We start from the raw sequence: 22,808 nt of genomic DNA, 5'->3' as shown, positions 1-22,808 counted from the left end.
GGCTCTGTGCGGGAGATTTCAACGAAATAATGTGGGCGCACGAAAAATTGGGCAGGGGTCCGAGACAAGATCGCATGATGATGGAGTTTAGGGAAGTCTTGGATGAATGCGGTCTAATGGATTTGGGCTTTAGAGGTGAGAAATATACATGGAAAGGAAAACGCCAGGGGGGTATGGTCTTGGAGCGGCTTGATCGGGCAGTAGCAAACAACACTTGGTTTGCTTCCACCCCGGAAACTCAAGTACAACACTTATAATCGCACGCTTCGGATCATAGACTTAATGCCAGATGGAATCTTCCCCAAGCCATGTAGACCTTTCAAGTTTGAGAAAATGTGGCTGAGCGACAGGGGATGCTCTGACACAGTCATCTCGGCATGGGGCAACTCTATTCTGGATACTACCATGGCCCAGGTTGCAGGTAAAATCAAACTCTGTGGTGATAGACTTTCCATTTGGAGTAAACAATCTTTTGGATGTATTAAGAAAATGATTGATTCTAAAAGTAAAATGCTTGCTAAAGCTGAACTTGCAGCTACTAGAGGGGGAGGTGACTATGAAGTAGTTAAGGCCCTGCAATTGGAGGTGAATGCTTTACTGGACAAAGAGAGTCAAATGTGGGAGCAACGTGCCAGGGCATTATTTCTGAAATGCAGTTATAGAAAACACCAGCTACTTCCACAGCAAAGCCTCCCATAGATATCGAAGGAATCGGATTTACGGCCTTAAGAACAATGCCAATGTGTGGTGCTCGGAGGTGAGCCAGATCAAAGAGATAGCTGTTGAATACTATAACTCCCTCTTCACCTCTTCCAACCCATCGGATATGAATGAAATTCTGGATGCAGTCCGCCCCTCGGTCTCAGCAGACATAAACTTTCAACTCTCAAAACCATTCTCAAGAGAAGAAGTGGATTCAGCAATTAAAGAGATGGACCCCATTAAGGCTCCTGGCCCCGACGGTATGCCTCCGATTTTCTATCATTCTTTCTGGTCTTTACTTGGTGATGATGTTTATAATGCTGTGTTGGATTGCCTAAATAATTGTAAGATTCCTAAGGAAATAAACCACACTAATATCACCTTGATCCCGAAAGTTAAGTCTCCAGAAAGCATCACTGAGTTCAGGCCGATAAGCCTGTGCAATGTGATATATAAGTTAGTCTCAAAAGTCCTAGCCAATAGGCTCAAATATGTCCTCCCATTTATCATTTTTGAAAATCAAAGTGCCTTCCAGGCAGGGAAAGTCATCACTGATAATGTCCTCATGGCTTTTGAGACCCTGCACTATATGAAACACCACCAAACTGGGAAATCCGGGTTCATGGCGCTCAAACTGGATATGAGCAAAGCCTACGACCGGTTAGAATGGTCTTATTTAGAAGCACTGATGAAAAGGATGGGTTTCTGTGATTCTTGGGTGGCGTTAATTATGGAATGTATATCGACAATTAGCTACTCTATTTTGATTAATGGGGAATCCATGAATACAATCTTTCCAACCAGGGGCATTAGACAGGGCGACCTGTTGTCGCCATATCTATTTATTCTTTGCACGGAAGGCCTTCATGGCCTCCTAGCTAGTGCTGCTGATGCTGGCCTTATTAGGGGTGTTTCCATATGTAAAAAAGGTCCTAGACTGACGCATCTTTTCTTTGCAGACGATAGCGTAGTCTTCTGTAGGGCTTCCTTAGCCGAATGTCATATGATTCAGAATTTGCTGACTTGTTATGAAAGAGCTTCGGGGCAGATGTTAAATAGATGCAAAACTGGCTTGTTCTTCAGTAAATCCACGCCTACTGAGATCCAAATTCAAATAAAAGACTCCCTGGGGGTTCAGGACATCAAGCTATATGGAAAGTACCTCGGTCTCCCTGCTCTAGTCGGCAAGTCTAAGAGAGCCAGTCTGAATTTTATTAAGGAACGGGTTTGGGCAAAGCTCCAAGGCTGGAAAGAGCAGCTCCTCTCTCAAGTGGGCCGGGAAATCCTTCTAAAAGCCGTTGTCCAAGCCATCCCAGCTTATGCCATGAGTTGCTTTAAGCTCCCCATCTCTCTGTGCAACGACATTGAAACTTTAATTAGAAAATTCTGGTGGGGGCAGCGTGGTAATCAAAGGAAAATCCACTGGACAAGTTGGCATTCTCTGTGTAAGTCCAAATGTATGGGTGGTTTGGGCTTCAAGGACCTCCAAAAATTAAATGACTCTATGTTGGCTAAGCAAGTTTGGCGACTCTTGGGCAGCGAGGATTCTCTTTTCCATAGATTCTTGAAAGCCAAGTTCTTCCCGAATGGGAGTATTCTCGATGCAAAGGTTGGGACTGGTTCTTTTGCTTGGAAAAGCATCCTCAAAGGGCGAGAAGTGATCAGCAAAGGGATGCGCTGGAGGGTGGGTAACGGCTCGGTGATAAGAATTTTTCAGGACAATTGGCTCCCAGACCCTTACCTTAATAGAGTTCTGTCTCCCCCTGATTTTCTTAGCATAGATGCTAGAGTGTCTATGTTGATGGACGGGGTCAATAGAAGCTGGCTACATGAGATAATTGATAACCTCTTCTTACCTCACGAAGCAAAAATGATCAAATCTATTCCTATCAGCTTGGTGGATTGTGAAGATAAAATTTTCTGGCCTTTGTCTCCTAATGGTGAATACTCGGTGAAGACTGGATATAGGCTACTTTTGAATTTGGGTGCCAGCGATAACCCAAGCTCTTCGGACATCTCCCAATCCAAGCAAATCTGGAAAGCTATCTGGAAGCTGAATGCTCCAAACAGAGTTAAAATACTAATGTGGAGGGTGGGGCTGGATGCTCTGCCTTCTCGGGTGAATTTGGTTAAAAGAATGGCGCAATGTGATCCGATCTGTCCCAGCTGTGGTCTTGAGCAAGAAACGACTCTTCATGCACTCTGGTCTTGTCTGGCCTTAGAGGAGGTTTGGTCCGTGCGCTTTGCTTGGCTAATCAGGCAAACGAGGCTATGTTCCAATTTCCTGGATATTATTCAAGGCTGCTGCTCTAGGGGTGAGTCCTTTGAGTTGTTTGCAACCATATCCTCAATTATTTGGACCCGTCGAAATAGATTGAGAGTTGGGGAAACTCCTATCCCGCTGCAAAAAATCAATTCCTTGGCTCGTGACTCTCTTCAAGAATTCCAGGATGCAAATCTTCTCCCGTGTGGCCCTTCCCCTTCCCCCATTCCTGTCAAATGGTCTCCGCCTCCTGTAGGTTGGGTGAAAGTTAACTTCGATGGGGCTTTATTCAAGAAGACCGATTTTGCTGGATTGGGAGTGATTATAAGAAACGACCTTGGTCTAGTAATGGCTGCCTCAGCACAAGTCATTCCGCTGCCTACCTCGGTAGAGACGATGGAAGTGCTAGCAGCTCGTAATGCCATCTGTCTTGCTCGGGAGCTTCAGTTTAACAAGGTAATTATTGAAGGTGACTCGGAAGTGGTGATTAAGGCTCTTAGCAGTTCAAACGCCTCCTCCACCAGCTTTGGGCATTTAATCCGTGATATCAAGATTGCTTCTGCTGCTTTCAGTGAGATCAGTTTTTGTAATACTCGCAGACAAGGTAACAAAGTCGCTCACTCGATTGCTAGGCGAGCTTGTAATTTTTCTCCTTTTATTGTCTGGATGGAGGATGTTCCTCCAGACATCCTCTCTGTGTACTCTTCTGAATTAGTTTAATGAAATTTTCTTCCCCCCTCATCTTATTGGGGCAGATTCTCAAAAAAAAAGATCTACATGAGCTTTTTATGAGGTTTAAAATGCACTTTGCATGTGCGATTAGGCTCTTCTTTATTTTTTATTTTGGATTTAGTAAAATAATGTTTAATGTTCTAATTTTTAAGGATCTTTCTCTATATGAGAATTGATAAAAGTTTGAAAGTTTAAAACTTAGGAACTTTTTAAAAATAGTAAATTAATCTTTTAACCAGTTTATGTTTTTAAATTTAAAATTATTTAACTAAAAGATATAGGTATTTTAGAGAATTTAAGAATTTGTGTGAAAAGATTTTAATATGCAAAATGATGAAACCCAAACAAGGAATTAATAGTATGTATATATATATATATATATATATATGTCACAATATTAAAATTTAAGTTTTTGCCAGGTCACTCCTAGGTTGAACCTACTAGCACAGGCCCTAGCCCCACCCACCAAACTGGTCACTTGTCAATTAGATGAATGAAGAGCCATTATGTGTTTTTGTAAAATGTTTTACCAATTTTTTTTTTTATAAAACGTTTAACAAAATTTTACAAAAGATTTTATAGTGAACCGAAAACATATTTAAGGTTGATCGAATTTTGCAAGGAAACAAACATAGTAAAATACTAAAAAAGTGTGTATAGTTTATGGGAGTCATATTAGATGCCAATAACTAGACTGAACAAAACCAGCAATTCATAAGCTTTAAGGTTGCATTTGGAATTAGCTTAAATGTTAACAAGCACCACTTGGTGCTTGTTAAGGTGCAAAAAAGACAAAAAAATGTCAAAAAATACACTAAATAATACTTGTAAAACTGAAAAAATAACATAAAACTACAAAAAAGATAAAAATTTTGTCAAAAAAAGATTAAAAAATTGTTGTTAACGGACACCTTGCAGTACTCATTAACACAATCTTTTTATTATTTAGTTTATTTTTACTACTATTCATGAGTACTATTGCACTTTTTAATACTATTTATAAGTCCCACGGTACTATTTTTGCTAATTTTTAGCTTTATTTATAATACTTTCAGCAAAAAAAATTTCAGTTTCAACTAAATAAGTTGTTTCCAAACAGATCCTAAGTCAATTTCTCATCCTAAGTTTCATCATGAACAAGCTTTGCTGGTCTAGATACGTTGCAACCAAGTGAAAATTTTCAGGAAAGCAACAAAACACAAACGGACAAAATACAGAATCAACAGTCTCATTTCTCCGCCTACAGCTTTAATGGGGCGCAGACTATCATCATTAGAACTTGTCCGTTATAAATTCTAAGACTACATACCAATAGCAGGTTTGGTGCGTATGATATCCAGACAAACATTATCTTATACGTAAATTGAATTCTATAGAATAACAGATCTTATGCTCAATTGTTACATGAAAATCCATAAAATGTTTGACCAAGACTGATGACTGATACACAAGTTATAACATTTTAACACTCAAAATATGACATTACAGGGAAATTTATCGAGGGAAATTTACAGGAGGTTCCAAGCTACCTACAAGAATCCCGAAATCAATGTCTTTATCTTCGAACTTTTTGATAAAAGGGTGACTCTGGAAACAAAAAAAGAGTTAGCTATGAAGACTCTGACCAATACAACATGAATTTCTTAAATCCATACAGACATACACCAAGTTACTTACCAAAAGGTCCAACGATGATGATCTATCTTGGGGATTCTTTTGTATGCTGCAATTGCAATTGGAAACAAGATCAGCACATAAATCATGAACCGAAAACTATAAAATGGAAGAGTAAAGCATTCCTAATTGTGTCAATCCAAGTGAAAATGTTATATTACTTGGAAGACAGTGTTGGCAGGCAATATTTCAGCTCTAATTTTCCAGTGTCAGAAGATAATAGATACTACATGCAGAAAACAATCTTGTTATTTAGACTGATTTCCAAGTGATTGTAGGGGCATCTTTTTGAGCAATTGAGATCAAAGTAGAGAGCATATGTTGGAAACAACATGAGGACAGCTAATTGAAATTCTCTCAAAAATTAATACATCAAAATTATAACTTCTTGTTATTTAGTTAAATAACTTCAAGCTAATCTTTTGAAATGATACCCTATAGAAGCAGGTATGAGCTGTTTCATTTGAAAAGTTAAAAAGCTCAATAATTCAGTATAGGGTATTCAATGCAATACAAATTGGCTTAAAATATTAAAAAGCTGCGGCTTAACATATACATAATTTTTAGACAGGAGAAGGCTGTTATCAGGTAGCCATGAGGACATTAGATATCTTCATTCATGCTAGCATAAGTTCTCTCTCACAATAACATTATAGCTATAATGATAACAAAGCTCCTCATACTTCTCAAGCAAAATCAATTTCTTGAACAGTCATCCCACAATAGAATTAATGCAGCTTCAACAGGGCCTCTCTAACATTTGAATAAGTAGAATGAATAGGTGGGATTAGGCTACTCAAGAACCAAACATCAACTTTAACTTACTTGGGGTAAAAAATATATACCTATAAAGGCTTTAAAATAATAAAAACATTGAAATGGCTGGTAGTCCAAAAATCAAAAGTCTACATGACAGAAAGAGAAAACATTTACACCTAAAGGCTGACAAAGTCAAAACTGCAACACACCAAACTAACAAAATTGAATATCACATGAACACATGTAGTTCATTACCAGGCTGACACAAATGAACAGAATTCTGGGGAGAACTGATCTGATGGAGCTGAAGGTGGTGGGCTTTCCACAATTGCCTCCAAAAGCTCATAAAAGCTTGGCCAGCTTTGCTGATCTTCAGATTGCAGATAAGGAAACCGTCCTATTGCACACTCAAGCACTACCATGCCCAAACTCCAAATATCACTGCTATAATCATAAGTGCTCCCACTGATTCTCTCTGGCTAAAACACAAATTAAAAGCATTAGTCAATTTTTTTTTTTTTGGGGGTGGGGGGGGATAATCATCCCACCAGAATATGCTTTATGTGGGATTGAAATGAGAAAACAATATGCTTTAAGCACTAAAGCAAAAGCTTGCATCATAATAAATAAATAAAAATTGGAGCAATGAATTAGGGTGTTATAGAAGGTAAGAAACTCCACCTACCGACATGTAGTTATAGGTTCCCACAAATGTATCCCTTTGACCCATAGAGCTAGCTAGCACTGCACTCACACCAAAATCAGTAATCTTCACCTCCCCTTTGTGGTTTACCAGCAAATTGGATGGTTTGATGTCCCTATGTATTACATGTCTTTCATGGTGCAGGTACACAAGACCCAGTAAAACCTGGATTATAAATGTAGATCTTTAGTCATATGACATGATTTTCTTCAAATGTTGCAGACTTATCAATCTTAACTTAGTCTTAAAGCAAGAGGAAATTAGCTCATAGACCTGCTTGCAGACAACAGCAAGATATGGCTCAAGAACCGTTTTAACTTGTCTAATCACATCTGCTAGGGATCCACGATCCATGTATTCTAACACAAGGGAAATAGCTCCATTGTGATAGAAAGAATGATAGCAAACTACAACATTTGAACATTGAGATACTTGATTTATTTTCAGCTCCTGCACAATCTGCTTACGTATATCCTCTTGTATGTTCATTTGGATGACCTGTTATAAAAAAGTACCTTCTGGTTAACACAAAGACGACTACCTAGATCAGAAGTGCTAATGTCTAGATCATTTGAGATCTTAGTATATGTAATGTAACACTGAACTCAACATAGAAGAAGCCACAATTGCAAATACATTGAGAGAAGATGTCAAAGCAAGTTTCTGAATTCTGAATAAGATGTTAGCCTCAATTGTCCAAAATTATAGATAAAACTAAGAAATGATGCCATAACAAATATAGAGGATTGTAATTTCAATAATAGGTTACCAAGAAGTTGACAAGCCAGCACCATAGATAATTAGAGAAGCAGGCCAACAGATTTCCAGTTCTGCCAGTCTGTAGTTTCGTACATAGTCACTTATTTTGGTCTTACCCCATGTCTCCACTAAGTCAATTTTGATAAGCTCCCATAACTATTTAAACTTCAACCCCTGCCATTTAAACTAGCAAGTAGTAATTACTAATTACGCAGGCCATCCTCTCCCTTACCACACATTTCCATGCTTTTCCTACTGCATTTTCATCCATAGCACATACATCTTATATGACTAAAGACAGAATCACCTGTCACCTTCGCACTTGACTTCTCCAAGAATGTATATAGTCATTCCCCCTACATATATTATTTTTTAGAATTCCCCCTATATGTATTCAGACCTTAAAAAGAATTCATATACTCTCAATGAAATTAAAAGTTTTAACATCATTTTCATTACTTCACATGACATGTAACCATATAAAGTTTTGAGTTGAAAGTTAAAATTATATGATAATTGATATACTACTACTTGTCCTAAAAGCTTAAGTTGTTAAAAAATGGTAAATTTAATCATTTAACCACTATTCTAACAATAAATATATTATTATATATAGGCAAGTCCAAAAATTGGTTTTGCTGGAACCATGACCTTCAAGGCAAATAATTTTCCAACCCATTTATGGCGAACAAGCTGAACTACACCGCCGCTTCCCTTTCCGATGACTTTAATAGTCTCAAGATCTTCCAATGAGAATTCAATATCTAGCTCCTTACTGTCAGAAGGCTGTCCAAACACAACAAGAAAAGCTAATTTTATGAGGGCTCAAATATCTTATAGATAAAACAAAAGAAGTGGGGGGGGGGGAGTAGGCAATGAAGGATAAGTGTTGTATGAAAATGAACAATAACAGCCAAGCCTTAATCCCAAAGAATACAAAAAATAAGACAACACCAATACAAAGCATGAAGGTGAAGAGGGTGTGCAATAAGTCCTAATGGAATAAGAAGCCAAGTTGTTTGAAATAGGTATGATGATATCTATCATCAGAGGCATGGCACTTGAAAATGTTGGACTTATGTCTTTTAATTAGGAGATGGGTTGACTAGTCACTAGACATCAAATTTGGAGCATTCAGAAGTCTCCAAGAAGCATACCAAAAATAATTACAAAAAGAGAAAGGCTGGCATGAACTCCTTAAGGATGAAAAAAAAAGGTTAAATTGGAAAAAGAACAAGGAAACTACCCAAAAAAATGTATCTGAACTGTAAAAATTTAAATTTGGACCAACAGGGCTGCTTTCCCAGTTCTCCAAGATTAAGGTTTTGCAGGGTTAACTTAAACATGACCTGTTCAAACTCCTGGAAATGTAGTTGATGACTTATAAGGGAAAGTAATTCATCAAGGTAGAAGATACAAAATATTGGGACAGCAAAAGGCAGTTAAAGGATTAGTGAACTAGTAGTATCAACTTAGTTTACAGTACTGTTGTATAATTTAGACCTCATTAAAAGACTCATTAGCACTTTAACCTCATCAAGAGACTGATTATCACTGCAGAACTCCTCCAAATTCCGATAATTTTTATTCACACAGATTGAAAGTAAAATATATCATATATTACTGATAAAAACTAAAACAAGCACAAATGATTCAGCCAAAACACAAGTGCCCACAAGATAGGAACCGAATCAAGATATACTTACACGGGACACCTTTTCTTCAGAGATGAGCCGCAACCCTTTCTGGTTTAAGAAAAAATCTCCATCATGAAATGTGCCACTTGCAGTCCTGAAAATTTACCTTATTTAATCAAGAAATTTTTTTTCTTAAACTTGCTTTTCGGTGTATCCAGGAAAAAAGTAAAATTAAATTAATCCTATTGTTTTTTCAAATCTTTTAAATCCCAACTTGAAATAAAAAATAATAAATAAATAAATCCAATAAGAACAATTATAGTGAAAAGGGTTAATAAGTTTCTTTGCTCCCAAATATGAAATTAAACATTTACACTTTACCCCACAATCAGTGAGCTGATGATCAAAATCAAAAAGCTAAAGACACAAACTTCCAAATTCTTAGCTGTTTTTTTTAATACATTTTAACGGTAAGCAAACAGAGCAGAAGCAAAGAGAATCAAAGAAGCAAAGAAAGAATGATAAGCAATTACAAAGATCGATAGTTTAGAAGTAAAAAAGATGGAATTGAAAAAAGAGGAATAGGGAAACGTACAAGAAGGAAGTGATAGGGGTTTCTTGAGCAGGCACCGAGAGCTTGAGTTGATTCAATGGCGTCTTAGTCTTCATGATAAGGGTTTTCGTATTTGTTTTGCGAATATATTCTAACTGGTTCTAGGGTTTCAGAAGAAGCAGACTCAGTCTTTCTTTTGAGAGAGAGACTGAGAATTTTATAGTATTTGTGATTTGTTATTAAAAGACTAATAAAAGTGGACACTAAAGGAAAATTCAAACGAAGAAGACCGCGCAAATAAATATAACATTTTTGACTTGGATAAAACTTAGATATAGTTATCTTAGAGCATTAGCATAAGTAAGTGCTACTCTATCTCATTTTACCATTTCAAAAAACTATTTTATCAATTATATCATACCATTTTACAACATACCTAACATCTCAAAATTTAATTTTACCATACTACACATTAAAATAATATAAAGTAAAATAAAAATAATATAAAAATATTATCACTACAACTACAACTCAACAAGCCCAAATATCCGCCGGCGATTCGTACTCATTGTAATTAACTGATTCCGATGACATGTACAAAAGAGTTCCTCTAAGTTCTACTCTTTTTACTTTGTTACTCTGTTTTTGCTCTGCTTTTTTTGCAAGCCCAAATATTTTTCCTTTTTTGTTTTTTCTCAATTTTCTCCTCCACCTTCCTTCAACCTCTATTAATGTACTCTTTTAAGTAATGTGTTAGAATCACTTTTCCTCTCCCCTGTGTGTGTTTGTTTCTTAAATAAAACCAAAAATAAATAAATAAATAAATAAAAAACTTAGGTATAATAGTTTAGGTACTGCTTAAGTTTTCCTCTTAAAATTTTGTCATGGGACAATTTAACTAAAAAATAGACTTCTTTTCCATGAGAAAAAATCCACATAGCAGAATCTTAAAAAGGGAACCTAAAGAACAGCACTTAAGTACTATACCTAAGTCTTGCTCTTTCTTAAACTACTCTCTGCTTTATTCATCCTGTTGCACTTGACATTTGTTTAAAAAACCAGTTTTTTTTACTATTTAATTTATTTTTATTACTATTCATGAGTTTTATTACACTCTTTGATATTTTCATAGGTCTTACTAGCTACATTTTAGCTTTATCTATAGTACTTTTAAAAAAAAAAAAAAATCAGTTTTAGCTAAATAAGTTATTTTTAAAACAAACTGTCTACTAGCTTTTCGCAAATGAGGGATGTAGACTTGAGACTTAAGACTTAAAACTGCCAACCAAATTTTGCATTTTTGCATCAAACTCATTTTATTTATTTTATCTTCAAAAAATTGCATTATATATATATATATATATATATTGGATCATTCCATCACATTAAAATAATATGTTTTCTACTTACATCTAGCAAATATAAAAGAGGGGGAAGAATGTTAGAGGAGAGAGGGGAATAAAAAAAAGAAGATTTTCATTTGCATGAAGCTGTAGTGTTATGCAAATATACATCACCCTATAGCATGTTGTAAATCAGAAATGCATTTCCAGATGTAATAGCATCCACATTGGTGGAGCCAAAAATTTAGTAATATGGCTCCACAAAAAGCTATTTTATTCATCTTACCTTCTCATTTTACAAAATACCGAACATCAGTAGTTTTATTTTAGCTTTCAACACAATAAAATAATATATCTATTATAATAAAATAATATATTCACTACAAAGTAGTGTGAACACATGAATAAAATAATATATTTAAAATAAAGCAGCGTAAACACACAATTTATTTATTTATTTATTTTTACCTATGAGCTATAGTGCACAGCCAATTTTAGCTGTGCAATGTAGCTGTGGCGCCAAATTATTTGGCTTTGCCCCCACCAATGTAGTCATAAATTTGTATTTGGTGGTGCTAAAAATATCTATATAGCTTTCTAGCACCACCAATACTAAGTGGTTTTCTTTTGTGCATTTTTGTGAATGGTGTTATCCATCTTGCATTTTTTTGGGTTTTGCATGATCCAATATGATGGCAAAAATGTTCCAAATTTCCACCCTACTTGACCCACCCTCTCCTGCCCCAACTTGAACAATATTTTTTTTGTCTCATCTTGTCTTATCTCTTCTCACTTCTTGCCTGCCCTAAGTATGTATATATTATTCAATATTTATATATATTTTAATCTTCTATATACATATTATATTTATAATAAAAGTTTTAGGCAAAATACATTGTTGGTCCTAAAATCTTTATCCTTTTAAACAATTTTAGTCTATGAAAATTTTGAAATGATTGCTTTTAGTCCCTAAAAACCTTTAAGTGATCACTTTTGGTCATTTCATTAACATCCATTAAATCTCTCCAACAAAACAATGATGTCATCGAACTAAAAATTGACACATCATTACTATATTAGACATGTTATTAGGTGCTAAAGTGACACTTTAAGATTTTGAGGGATTAAAAGCAATCATTTCAAACTTCATGGACCAAAGATAACCATGAGCTAGAGTTTAGGCACCAAAATTTTTTTTAATATAAAATACATATTAAATTATTATTCCCCCCGAAACATGGGGCAGTAAGGTTTTTTTTTTTTTTTTTTTTTTTTTTTTTTTTTTTTTTTAAAATTTTTTTTAATTAAAGAAAAAGCATGAGTTAGGTGTATATTTTTTTTCCCAATCTTAAGAAGGCCTAAAATATTAGAGTGATACTAGTATATTACAAGTTTTATTACATAGGTCTTACAAATTGATATGCCATCAATGAAATAATTCAATACTCATTTATTCTTTTGTCGAAGTGTCACCTCATTACCACATCAGTTTGTAAGCTTTTTGTAGTAATATTTGTAATAAGTTTAGCATTTTCTCCACAAAAAAGAAAGAAAATAATTAATAGAAATACAACACAGTCACCATTAAGTGTATGAAAAATGCAAAAGTTAATACAAATTTTAGGACAAAAATTTACAAATTGATGTGATAGGAATATAATTGGTGTTACTTAAATAATATAATAAAATGAATATTTAAATAACTTTTCTTTTATTAGTGATATGTCAGTTTGTAAAACCTATAGAGTGATTATCATTTGCTCATTTTAGGTGAATTAGTCATATTAATAAGTAAGAATTAATAATAGATTTGAAATTAAATAAAAGTAAATAAATATTATTTAAGTAATATTTAAATGTAAAAATACCCCTATAAAATTCTCGTCATTGGTCTTAAACAATCTTGGACCCGCTCTACCCAAAACACTCATCTTTTTCTCTATCAAAACTCGTACCATAATCCCTTTCTCTTTTTTATACCCATCTCATCATTTTTGAAACCCTCTCATTAGGTATGGGAAAAAAAAGCCTCCATCATGCTTTGACATGACTTGCTTCGCTCTCGCCCATTACGAGTTTTCCTTGCCCAAAAGTGGGGATGAGGCACGATGATTCTACCTAGCCCAGTCATGTTATCCCCAGTCTCGTTATAATCAATACTAAAAACCAAATGCTAAAAAAAAATTTAAAAAAATAAAAAAAATAAAAAAGAAGAAGAAAAAAGAAGAAGAGATTTTCAAGGTTTTAAGGACAAATTGAGGTTTAACTAGATGGTGGACTACTATGGCATCACAAATAATAACTGATGACGTAAGAATTTGTAAAATTAATTAAGACCTCGAACACTTGCAAAAAGAAAAAGATAAGAATTGAAGAAAGTCAGAAAAAGATTTTTTTTTTTTTAATAATTTTTTTGTTTACTAAGAGATTTCTTAATTAATATGCTTACATACCTTTGTGTGGTGTAAAACCCCCTCTTTTTTAGGCTTTTGAAATGAGGTCCCTAATTCAGTGCCCCATTATGAGTCCTTTTTTTCTTTGCCATCAAGGACCTTCCTTCTCTGGTAGAATTCAACTTTAGGAACCATGCTATGAAATTCAACGTTTCCCTAACTTGAGTAATTTTTGGTACAAATAAATAATTAAGAATATACAAGTCCCAACTTTCACGTAATAAAAAGAGTGAAAATGTTATAAAAAGAAGAGTTTGACTTACTTCCAGTACTTTTTTAACTAGATGTGTCTTTTTATTTTAAATACACAATAGTAAGTGGTTGTGAGTTTTAATTTCCACCTTTTATTTAGTTAGTAGGTGATGTGACAGTTTCTCATTAAAACAAAAAGAGATTATAGTTAAAAAAGTATTAAAGGTAAACCAAACCCTAAAAAGAAATGTTGCAAGTCACGAATTGAAAATGATGAAGGAAGATGTTATAAGTCTTCCTCCACAAATAAGAGAGGAGTTTTAACAATTAGTATTATTCGTCTCATATTGGAAAACTAAAGGATGATGTTAGGAGTATGTTTGGTAATTGTTTTTTCCCTTTATTTTTTGTTTCTAAAAACTTTTTTTTTTGTTTTTTTTTTTTGTTTTTGTTTATGTGATTGAAAAACTTGTTTGGCAATCCAAAATGAACAGAAAACAAAAACTGTTTTCAAAACTCAATTTTGAAGCAAATTGAAAATAGGCAAAAGACTATTTTCAGTTTCTAGTTTTCAAAAGCCAATGAAAACACATGCCTGATTTAATAAGTTAGTGTTAGAGTTTGAATCCTAGTAACAACGTATTTTAATATTTTTTATTTTTTTTCTTCAGAAAAACTCTTTTTTCATTTCAACTAACCAAACATGTTTTTGATTTAAAAATTACAAGAAAATTGTTTCATTCTTTCTATGTCCAAAAACAAGTTTTTGAAAAAAAAAAAAAAAATGTTACCAAACATAACCTAGACTTTTTTCTCTGTAAGATTTTTTTGTTCCCGCAAGGCGAAAATTATTCGCTTGGTGAATGAAGGTGGTCAACCTCTTTTTGGATTTGGCCAAACACTTTTTCTTGCTCGCACCACAAGTATTTTAATTATTGAATGCATGTGCTTTTTGAACTAGTCTTGAATGTTTCTATATGGTCTAGGGGATCCTTTGTACCATCATACATTTCTAGTGATGGGAAATGGAATTTCGGTGGTAAAGGGCACTCTAGAATGTTGGCTGTGAAAGAATAGTCAGTCTACCTTATCATGCTATCCAAATCTTTGGACACCTTTCCCTTCATCACATTCTTCAAGTCTTTCATCCATTTTCTCATCTCCCTTATCAAATCATCTTTGGTGTGGTCAAGGCTGTGTTATCCTTCAATGCTCTTTCTCCCATTGCTACCCTCTGGACTACGTTCGTCTTCATTATGACGTTGATCTTGTCTTTTGGGTGGGGTGCAGCTACCTTCTCGTAATACCCACCATCTCAATTCCTGGTTATGTCGGTTCAGTTCATCTACATTGGCGACCAAAGTTTGAATCTGTAATGCCATTTGCGTCCCATTAGGCTGATTTGATGCGTCTATTTCCATTTTGTTGCTTGAGGATGTTGGTAGAGCAACGATTTTTTGTAAAAAAAAAATCAGTCGTCCCCACAGACGGCACCAAGCTGATAAAGCTAAATTCATCAATTGAGTTCCTTGTCAATTTGGATAGGCAATCAACCTCCTTGCCTATAAAGAAATAAAAACAATAATCCCAAGACACATTGGTGTGGTGTTTGCCGAGGACCCTTCGAAACTCAAGTTAGGCTAAATCTCACAAGGAGTTTGTTGTGAATTAAGCAATAGCAATTATTTGAGTAAGAACATACCCTTCTTTTTTGTCCTTGGTGGTTTATATAGGATCTTTGGATAAACATTTCTAGGTCAAGATCCTTTATTGTCTCTAATGACTGTTGTAATGTCTGCGTCATTTATGCCCAATAGAAAAGTCCTCAATGGTCTTATTTCCGTTGATTCATTGTGGGTGGCCTTCAATCCGATAACAGCCGTCGTTACTAATAGACGATGGTATTTCCTAGGCTCATCATATACATTTGTTATTCCATCTCCCAAAAAAAAAAAAAAAAAAAAAAATTTGTTATTGCAATTGTGTTTTCAAAATTTGTAAAACTAGTATGTAATCCGTGCTTACGCACAGGAACGGAAAATTGAAGTGATGCTATTGACGTTAGCTTAGGTTATTAAACATATAGGAAAATAGTTCGACCATGACATTTAGAGGTACTAAAATGATTTTTCCTTACAATTTTTATGATATTAGATTATTAGTTATGCCAAGTTTCTCATTACATTACTATTCTGTATATTGTAGAGTCCTAATTTGTGGCCCAAACCCAAAGTGTATGGGATTTCGGTCCAATGAACTCAATACAATAAATTTGTAGAAAGTGGGTCAAAGAACTAGGCCCTAATAAGTTGAACAACGGTTAGTATTAAATTAAATGACAATCAAGCATAAATAAGAAGTATTGATATTAATGGACTTTTAGTCCGAGGAGGTCAAAATTATATATATTGATCACAGTTTGATATAGAGACAATTTAGATTGCTACAGTGTTCTTTCTCTATTTTTCCGATCCCCCCTTTCACAAAGAGTCCTTCACATTATATATCTTCCTCTGGACCATCCTCATCCTACATCTGTTGATCATCTGAGCCTTTACTTGAGTACCTGTCCCATCAAACATCTTTTCTGGTTTTCTGTAAGTTGTGGTAGTCAAGGTAGCACTGTTCAGAGGTCTTCTTCACATAAATGTGACAAAAAAAGTAGCTGCAGTGCATTTAATACAGAGGTGGCAGCTTTCCCTTAGATATTTATAGGTCTCCTTCCTTCTTGTATATTCATGAGGCATGTCCCTATCATTAGAGTTTCTTGGAAGATCACTCTAATTGCTGGATTATATATTTTGAACTATATTCATCAAGTCCGAGGAGGAGCTCCTCCTCGGACAACCTTTCATTTGCTCCCTACTTATGGGACCTGAATTAGGAATATCTAATAATTATTTACTCCTCCTCAAACCTATCTATATCCTCGAATAAAGCCCAAAGCCCAATATATGATCTTGGGCTCTTATCCCCACATATATAATTTTGAAAACCACTATTAGATACTACATATATAATATTAATTTACAATTATTGTTCGTGAAATTTTACTAAATACAACACAAAATACAAATAATATATTAGTATAATAGTATCTCTTAAATTGAATGTGGATAGGTGTTTGGGATCTTTTAGCTCAATTACAATTTTTTAGGTTCAAGATCTTAGCATACAAAATGTATGAATAGAAATAGTATAAAAAATATGCTGATTAGCTTAGAGAAAAAATAACAGCAAAAATCTAAACAATTTAATTTTCATGAAAATCTAACAAAAACAAAATCCAATTTTGATTCTAATTGAATTTTCTTTGATGTTTAATATATAAAGTTATAAATTTGAATTATTTTTAGTTGTAGAAAAAATGGCTCATAAATATAAAATTATTCAAGCTCTCTCTTCCTCTAATTTTATATATAAAGTTAGATATATGATTAGGTTTTTTTTTTTTTTTTTTTTTGGTTTTTTAATGGTTTTTTTATATTAGACTCCTTGTTTTCTACCCCGATTTAACTCATTTGGCATAAAAATTAAAAAAACTTAGATTAGATTAGACATGTGGCATAAAATTAAACTATAATTGAAATTCAATTTTTACGTTAAATTAATTCATTTGCCATAAAAATTTAAAAGTTTAGATTAGATGGGATATACGGTACAAAATTAAACTCTAATTAAATTTCAATTTGAAATTTAATTGAATTTTCTCTCAGCTTTAAATAGATTGTACGTTGGTTCAATTTGGATCTTTGCATGTGTCAGAATCACTACTATGGTAAACTATTACTCTTAACTCTCATTTTTTTTGGTTAAGAAAATAGAAAGCCACATCCATCGTTGCATGAAAAATGGGCGAGAATTATTAATCTTGATCGATTTTTGTTTTTGTTTTTTGGATGATAGTCTGAATCGAGTGTTACCAGTGTGTATTTTTCTTATATATATATATATATAGATTTTTTTAAAAAAATATAATTGAACTAACTAAACTTTTCTAGGTGCAATTAGACATTTATAAAAAAACTGCATGCATTAAAGTGTTGGGCTTTTACATGATGTTGTTGGGAGTGACCTACTAAAATCTGATGCAGTTATGGCATCCCCTGAAAGCTAGGGAGCTAGCTAAGTAACCCAAGCCCAGACATTCCCTAAACGCAAATGTATACCACACAAGCCCAATGCACCCAAATGAACAAAAATAACAAAAAGACCCAAATCCAGTCACTTGAAAATGTAAATACAATTAATAAATAATAATTTTTACTATTTAAATAATATTATATATATTTTTACATTTTTTTTTATTTGTATATTTTTACAAAATAACGTTACTAAAAATCTGCTTTTATTTATTTTATACCTGTGACATTGAAAGGATAAGACGAATGAGGGAGAGAGAGATTTTGAACATTTTTATGTCACTAGTCACTCCTAGGCGTGGACCGTTGACAGTACAAGTGGGTTTGTTTGTGTCGCTCGTGAGACTGTGAGAGAGAGAATATGTGTATGTGTAGTACCAATAGTGGAAAACGAAACAGACATCCTAATAAAAAGTTTTGCGGAACCGAGGCGTTTAACTAAACTAAAATTCATAAACCAATCTGAAGTCCGGTCCCAATGCTGACAGACACAGCCTCCTGAGTTTCTGACACAAACCACAACCAACAAAAAAAAAAGCCTTCCCCCTACAAATATACACTTATCACCCTTTAAGCTTCTTTTTAAGCTTTTAAAGCAAGTTCACAGTTTTACACTCTTTTCTTTTACACTAACTAGTAACTACTAAACAGAAAAAGAGCCGTTACCCTCCTCTCTAGATTCTTTATAAGAAGATATAAGAACGTTACTAATCACTTTTGTAGAAGAAGAAGAAGAAGAAGAAGCATTGTTAGCTTGAAAGACCTAATGGCCAGGGGGTTCAGGCTTATCTTTACAGCTTCACTTTTGCTTATGCTTTTAGGTCCGTGCTTTATTCTCTATTCTAGATTCTTCTTCTGCATTTCTCTTCTTGGGGTTTAAATTTAATTAATGTCTGTTTTGTTGGTCTTTGAAATGTTTCAGCTGTGTTTTTTTTGGATGCTTTGTTTAGATCTTTATTCTCTTTAATGGGACTAATCTCCGCTTCTCAACAACAACTTGGTCTTCCTTATTATTAGAGCAAATCTACATTTTGAACAGTGTTTGTGCAAAATGTCGGTGTTTTTGTTCTTTCTGGCTGTTGTAATGACGTCTTTGTTGAGAAAAAGGCCTGGTTTAGCTCACTAATCAATGACTATCATTATCTTAAAACTTTTTTTCTGGGTATCTTTAGTAACCCATTGTTATAATAGCCTATTAATCTTGGTAAAGCTGTCTTTATTTACATACTATATATTTTTGGGGCAAAATATTAATAACTTCTTTTGGGTCTACAGGGTTGTGCTATATTCATTTTTTTCTTTTATACTATTGCAATTTTGTAGGGTGGGTGTGGGTTACAGCTAGATTGCAATTATTGAGTTTGGGTACCCCTTATAAATTGTCCTTGAACAGTTGACATACTTATATATAATATAAAGCAGTGTGATTATCAGCTTTCTTTATTGTTAGACTATATGCACACATGATATTTGCATTGCTTTTGAACTTGTTTCAATTCTCAGAAAATCCACGAGTTAATTTTACTGCTTTTGAATCAAACAGAAGTTAAGCTTCAATAAGTTCAAGTTTAGAACTCTGAACATCTTTAGTTTAAGTGCTTGTAAGCTCCGTTACTAATGCACCATACCATATATATTCTTTTGATGATTATAGTAGGTGGCAGAGTAGTTCTGAACTTATGATTTTTGATTGGAAGTCATTTTTGTTAATTATATGACCTTGTTAAATTTTTAGCATCCCAAATTCCCAACAATGGGGTTTAGTAGTCTGTAAGACCGCTGTCCTTTGTGACCAAGGCTCGAATGGTGTGTGTCTTTAAGGATACATAAGTCTACATACTCAACTTTTTCAATACCGTTGAGGTAGCAAATTGTCAGTAGTAGATAATGAAGTAGTGTTAGTGCTGGACTTATTCGTTTGAAACTTGCTGTGTTCATAGCATTACTCTTATGGATAAGGACTGCATATAAGTCATTTGTTCTGTCCTGTGTCATATGGGATGGTCGAAACATGAGGTCATGTTAACTCACATTCTTAAGTGTTATTATCATTTAAAATGAATCGTTACCCTTTAATTTACTGTGTTGTTTGCGCACTTAAATACGTTTGTTAAAAAGAAGTGACTTTTACTCGATAAAAAGCTTCTATATCTCCCATTGTTTAAGTGGATCATGATGGCCGTAGTTGCTGGTTATTCTCTTAGTTTGAAATGCCTCAGCAGTTTATTTCAGAACTTTGAATTTAATCAATTTCTGTGACAGATCTATGCAGGGGAAGCACAATTGGAGTTTGCTATGGAAGAAATGCTGATGACCTCCCCACACCTGATAAAGTGGCCCAGCTGGTTCAACTTCATAACATAAAATATGTTAGGATTTATGATTCCAATATTCAGGTTCTCAAGGCCTTCTCAAACACTGGAGTTGAACTTATGATTGGAATTACAAATTCAGACTTATTGCCTTTCTCCCAGTTCCAATCAAATGCAGACACATGGCTGAAGAACAGCATCCTTCCTTACTATCCAGCCACTAAGATCACATGCATAACTGTTGGTGCTGAAGTCACAGAAAGCCCCAATAATGTCTCTGCCTTAGTGGTACCTGCCATGAATAATGTCCTCGCAGCCCTTAGAAAAGTTGGTCTACACAAGAAGATCAAAGTTTCAAGTACCCATTCCCTTGGAGTTTTATCCCGATCATTCCCACCCTCTGCTGGAGCTTTTAATAGTAGCCATGCATTCTTCCTGAGGCCCATGCTGGAATTTTTGGCTGAGAACCAGTCACCTTTCATGATTGATATTTATCCTTACTATGCTTACAGAGACTCTCCGAACAATGTGTCTCTAGACTATGCTCTATTTGAGTCATCTTCAGAAGTTATTGATCCAAACACTGGTTTGCTGTACACAAACATGTTTGATGCCCAGATTGATGCTCTTTATTTTGCGCTGATGGCTCTAAATTTCAGAACAATTAAAGTCATGGTCACTGAAACAGGCTGGCCTTCCAAAGGATCACCTAAGGAGTCAGCTGCAACTCCTGATTATGCTCAGACCTATAATACCAATCTGATTCGGCATGTCATTAACAATACTGGTACTCCTGCAAAGCCTGGAGAGGAGCTTGATGTGTATGTCTTTTCTTTGTTCAATGAAAATAGAAAGCCAGGGTTGGAATCTGAGAGGAACTGGGGCTTATTTTATCCTGACCAGACAAGTGTCTATAGCCTGGATTTCACTGGAAAAGGTGCTGCCGTAATGACTACAGAGTCGAACATTACCAGTTCAAATGGAACAACATGGTGCATAGCTTCAAGTAAGGCTTCTGAAAAGGACTTGCAGAATGCCTTGGACTGGGCTTGTGGTCCTGGGAATGTGGACTGCACTGCTATTCAGCCTAGTCAGCCTTGTTATGAGCCAGATACTACAATCTCTCATGCATCATATGCCTTCAACAGTTATTACCAGCAAAATGGGGCTACTGATATTGCCTGCAGCTTTGGAGGGAATGGAGTTAAAGTTGATAAGAACCCAAGTGAGTACTATTAGGATCCAACCTCTTTTCATATGAATATCCTCAAAATCTATTTTTCCCCTCTTTTTTGAGGGACAAGAAATTTTACCTGTCTCTAGCACATCCAGTCATCTGCTTAACAGATGCAGCTAATTTTCTGAAAAGCATATGTATGTGTTTGACATGGCCTTTGCTTGTAACTTGAACTTCCTTCAGCTTGCAAATGCCCTGGCAAAGTAATTTGAATAGGATTTATAAAATTGACAAGCTGCTTAAGATGATTTTATCAGTTTGACCTGATGACTTTATTGAAGTGTCTGAGCTGCGTAACTATATAGTTTTGTGTAAGATTAACCGTGCAATATATTTCTAGACTCACTAAACAATTATTTGTGTTTTGACTGTGCAGGCTATGATAGTTGCTTGTATTTAACAGCAGGGTAAGTTCAATATTTGACATGACCTTCTTTTCTTTAATCACTTCATGTATCAAACACACTCTTATGATTCATTTTGACATGAGGTCCTGTTGGCAATTTACACAGGAGCAACAAAACTGTGGCAAGCAATACAACGGCAATTTCTTCAACTTCTTCTTCCTCCTCTACAAAGAATGAAGTTTCAACATGGATCTGTATTTATCTTCTTGTTACTGTCCTCTCACTCTTGAATATTAGCCATGCCTGGTAAGTTTGATCTTTCAGAACTGTAAAGATTTTGCCATGGAAATGAGAAGTACCAGTGGTGGTGCTAGTGATGCAAGGACAGGTAAATAGTTTGAAAATTTTTCCCCAAATGCATGAGGAAGAATGTAATTTGTTAGATTGATCCCCTCCCCGTGTAGTTTTGTATGATAGTGAAAGGTGTTAAGAATATGGCAAGCAAGACAACGCCATTTGTGGGATATTAAAATATATATGCTTTTGCATGCTTGAGGGCTCAAATTTGTGCCATGAGTTTGTTGTAGCTTTTGAACTTTTATCATTGCAAATCATAGTTAAGTGAATGTACAAGTATGCTGTGTGAGATATCTCTTGTATGATTTTAAGGTCATCTTTGAACTTCACCTGAAATTTAAGAACAAAGAATAAGTAGGTGGCAATTAGGAACTGAACATAGAAACATAAAAGAATATCAGATTTACGGGTACAATACCCAAAATTAGGGTTATGAAGTTGCTGTAACTACTTTTTGGGCATAAACAAGAGACCTTATTCATTGAACTAACTTGAACCCATAAAAAAAAAAAAAAAAAAAAATCAATTATTCAGCTAATAAGAATCCATAATTAAATTATGCAGTATTTGATAGGCCTATTAATAGCTTAGTCTGATAATTGATTTAGTAATTGGTGAAAAAACTAACAAACCTCTAATCTAG

The 22,808-nt window shown here is 34.6% G+C and overlaps 2 protein-coding genes across 3 annotated transcripts; one reads left to right on the top strand and one right to left on the bottom strand.

Moving 5' to 3' along the window:
• Window positions 1–4,928: 4,928 nt before the first annotated feature.
• On the bottom strand, window positions 4,929–10,041 carry LOC115975619 (mitogen-activated protein kinase kinase 6). 2 transcript variants are annotated; one of them, XM_031096480.1, is made up of 8 exons: window positions 9,825–10,041; window positions 9,299–9,383; window positions 8,268–8,378; window positions 7,107–7,331; window positions 6,816–6,998; window positions 6,386–6,609; window positions 5,375–5,420; window positions 4,929–5,284 (listed from the first exon to the last, which is right to left on the bottom strand). In XM_031096480.1, the coding sequence occupies exons 1-8, from the start codon at window positions 9,896–9,898 to the stop codon at window positions 5,192–5,194; spliced, it is 1,041 nt and encodes a 346-aa protein (XP_030952340.1). In that variant the 5' UTR covers window positions 9,899–10,041; the 3' UTR covers window positions 4,929–5,191. The 2 variants fall into 2 exon arrangements, with proteins under 2 accessions (XP_030952340.1, XP_030952339.1); XM_031096479.1 differs by having other exon boundaries at window positions 8,244–8,378; window positions 9,825–10,040.
• Window positions 10,042–18,447: 8,406 nt separating this feature from the next.
• On the top strand, window positions 18,448–22,456 carry LOC115975618 (glucan endo-1,3-beta-glucosidase 13-like). The gene is made up of 4 exons (XM_031096478.1): window positions 18,448–18,733; window positions 20,175–21,449; window positions 21,838–21,868; window positions 21,974–22,456. The coding sequence occupies exons 1-4, from the start codon at window positions 18,679–18,681 to the stop codon at window positions 22,116–22,118; spliced, it is 1,506 nt and encodes a 501-aa protein (XP_030952338.1). The 5' UTR covers window positions 18,448–18,678; the 3' UTR covers window positions 22,119–22,456.
• The last annotated feature ends 352 nt before the right edge of the window (window positions 22,457–22,808 follow it).

This window comes from Quercus lobata, chromosome 2, assembly GCF_001633185.2.
Source record: "Quercus lobata isolate SW786 chromosome 2, ValleyOak3.0 Primary Assembly, whole genome shotgun sequence".
Lineage (NCBI taxonomy): Eukaryota > Viridiplantae > Streptophyta > Magnoliopsida > Fagales > Fagaceae > Quercus > Quercus lobata.
This window is presented reverse-complemented; position numbering and strand designations above follow the sequence as displayed.

Excerpts from the sequence above, each read along its gene's own strand:
- LOC115975619 (XM_031096479.1), bottom strand. The coding sequence starts at position 9,898 with ATGAAGACTAAGACGCCATTGAATCAACTCAAGCTCTCGGTGCCTGCT. Across the intron at positions 8,379-9,298 it reads CTGAAGAAAAGGTGTCCCGT|CCTTCTGACAGTAAGGAGCT; the intron begins GTAAGTATATCT and ends GTGTTTGGACAG. Across the intron at positions 5,285-5,374 it reads CATCATCGTTGGACCTTTTG|AGTCACCCTTTTATCAAAAA; the intron begins GTAAGTAACTTG and ends TTTTGTTTCCAG.
- LOC115975618 (XM_031096478.1), top strand. The coding sequence starts at position 18,679 with ATGGCCAGGGGGTTCAGGCTTATCTTTACAGCTTCACTTTTGCTTATG. Across the intron at positions 18,734-20,174 it reads ACTTTTGCTTATGCTTTTAG|ATCTATGCAGGGGAAGCACA; the intron begins GTCCGTGCTTTA and ends TTTCTGTGACAG. Across the intron at positions 21,869-21,973 it reads TGCTTGTATTTAACAGCAGG|GAGCAACAAAACTGTGGCAA; the intron begins GTAAGTTCAATA and ends CAATTTACACAG.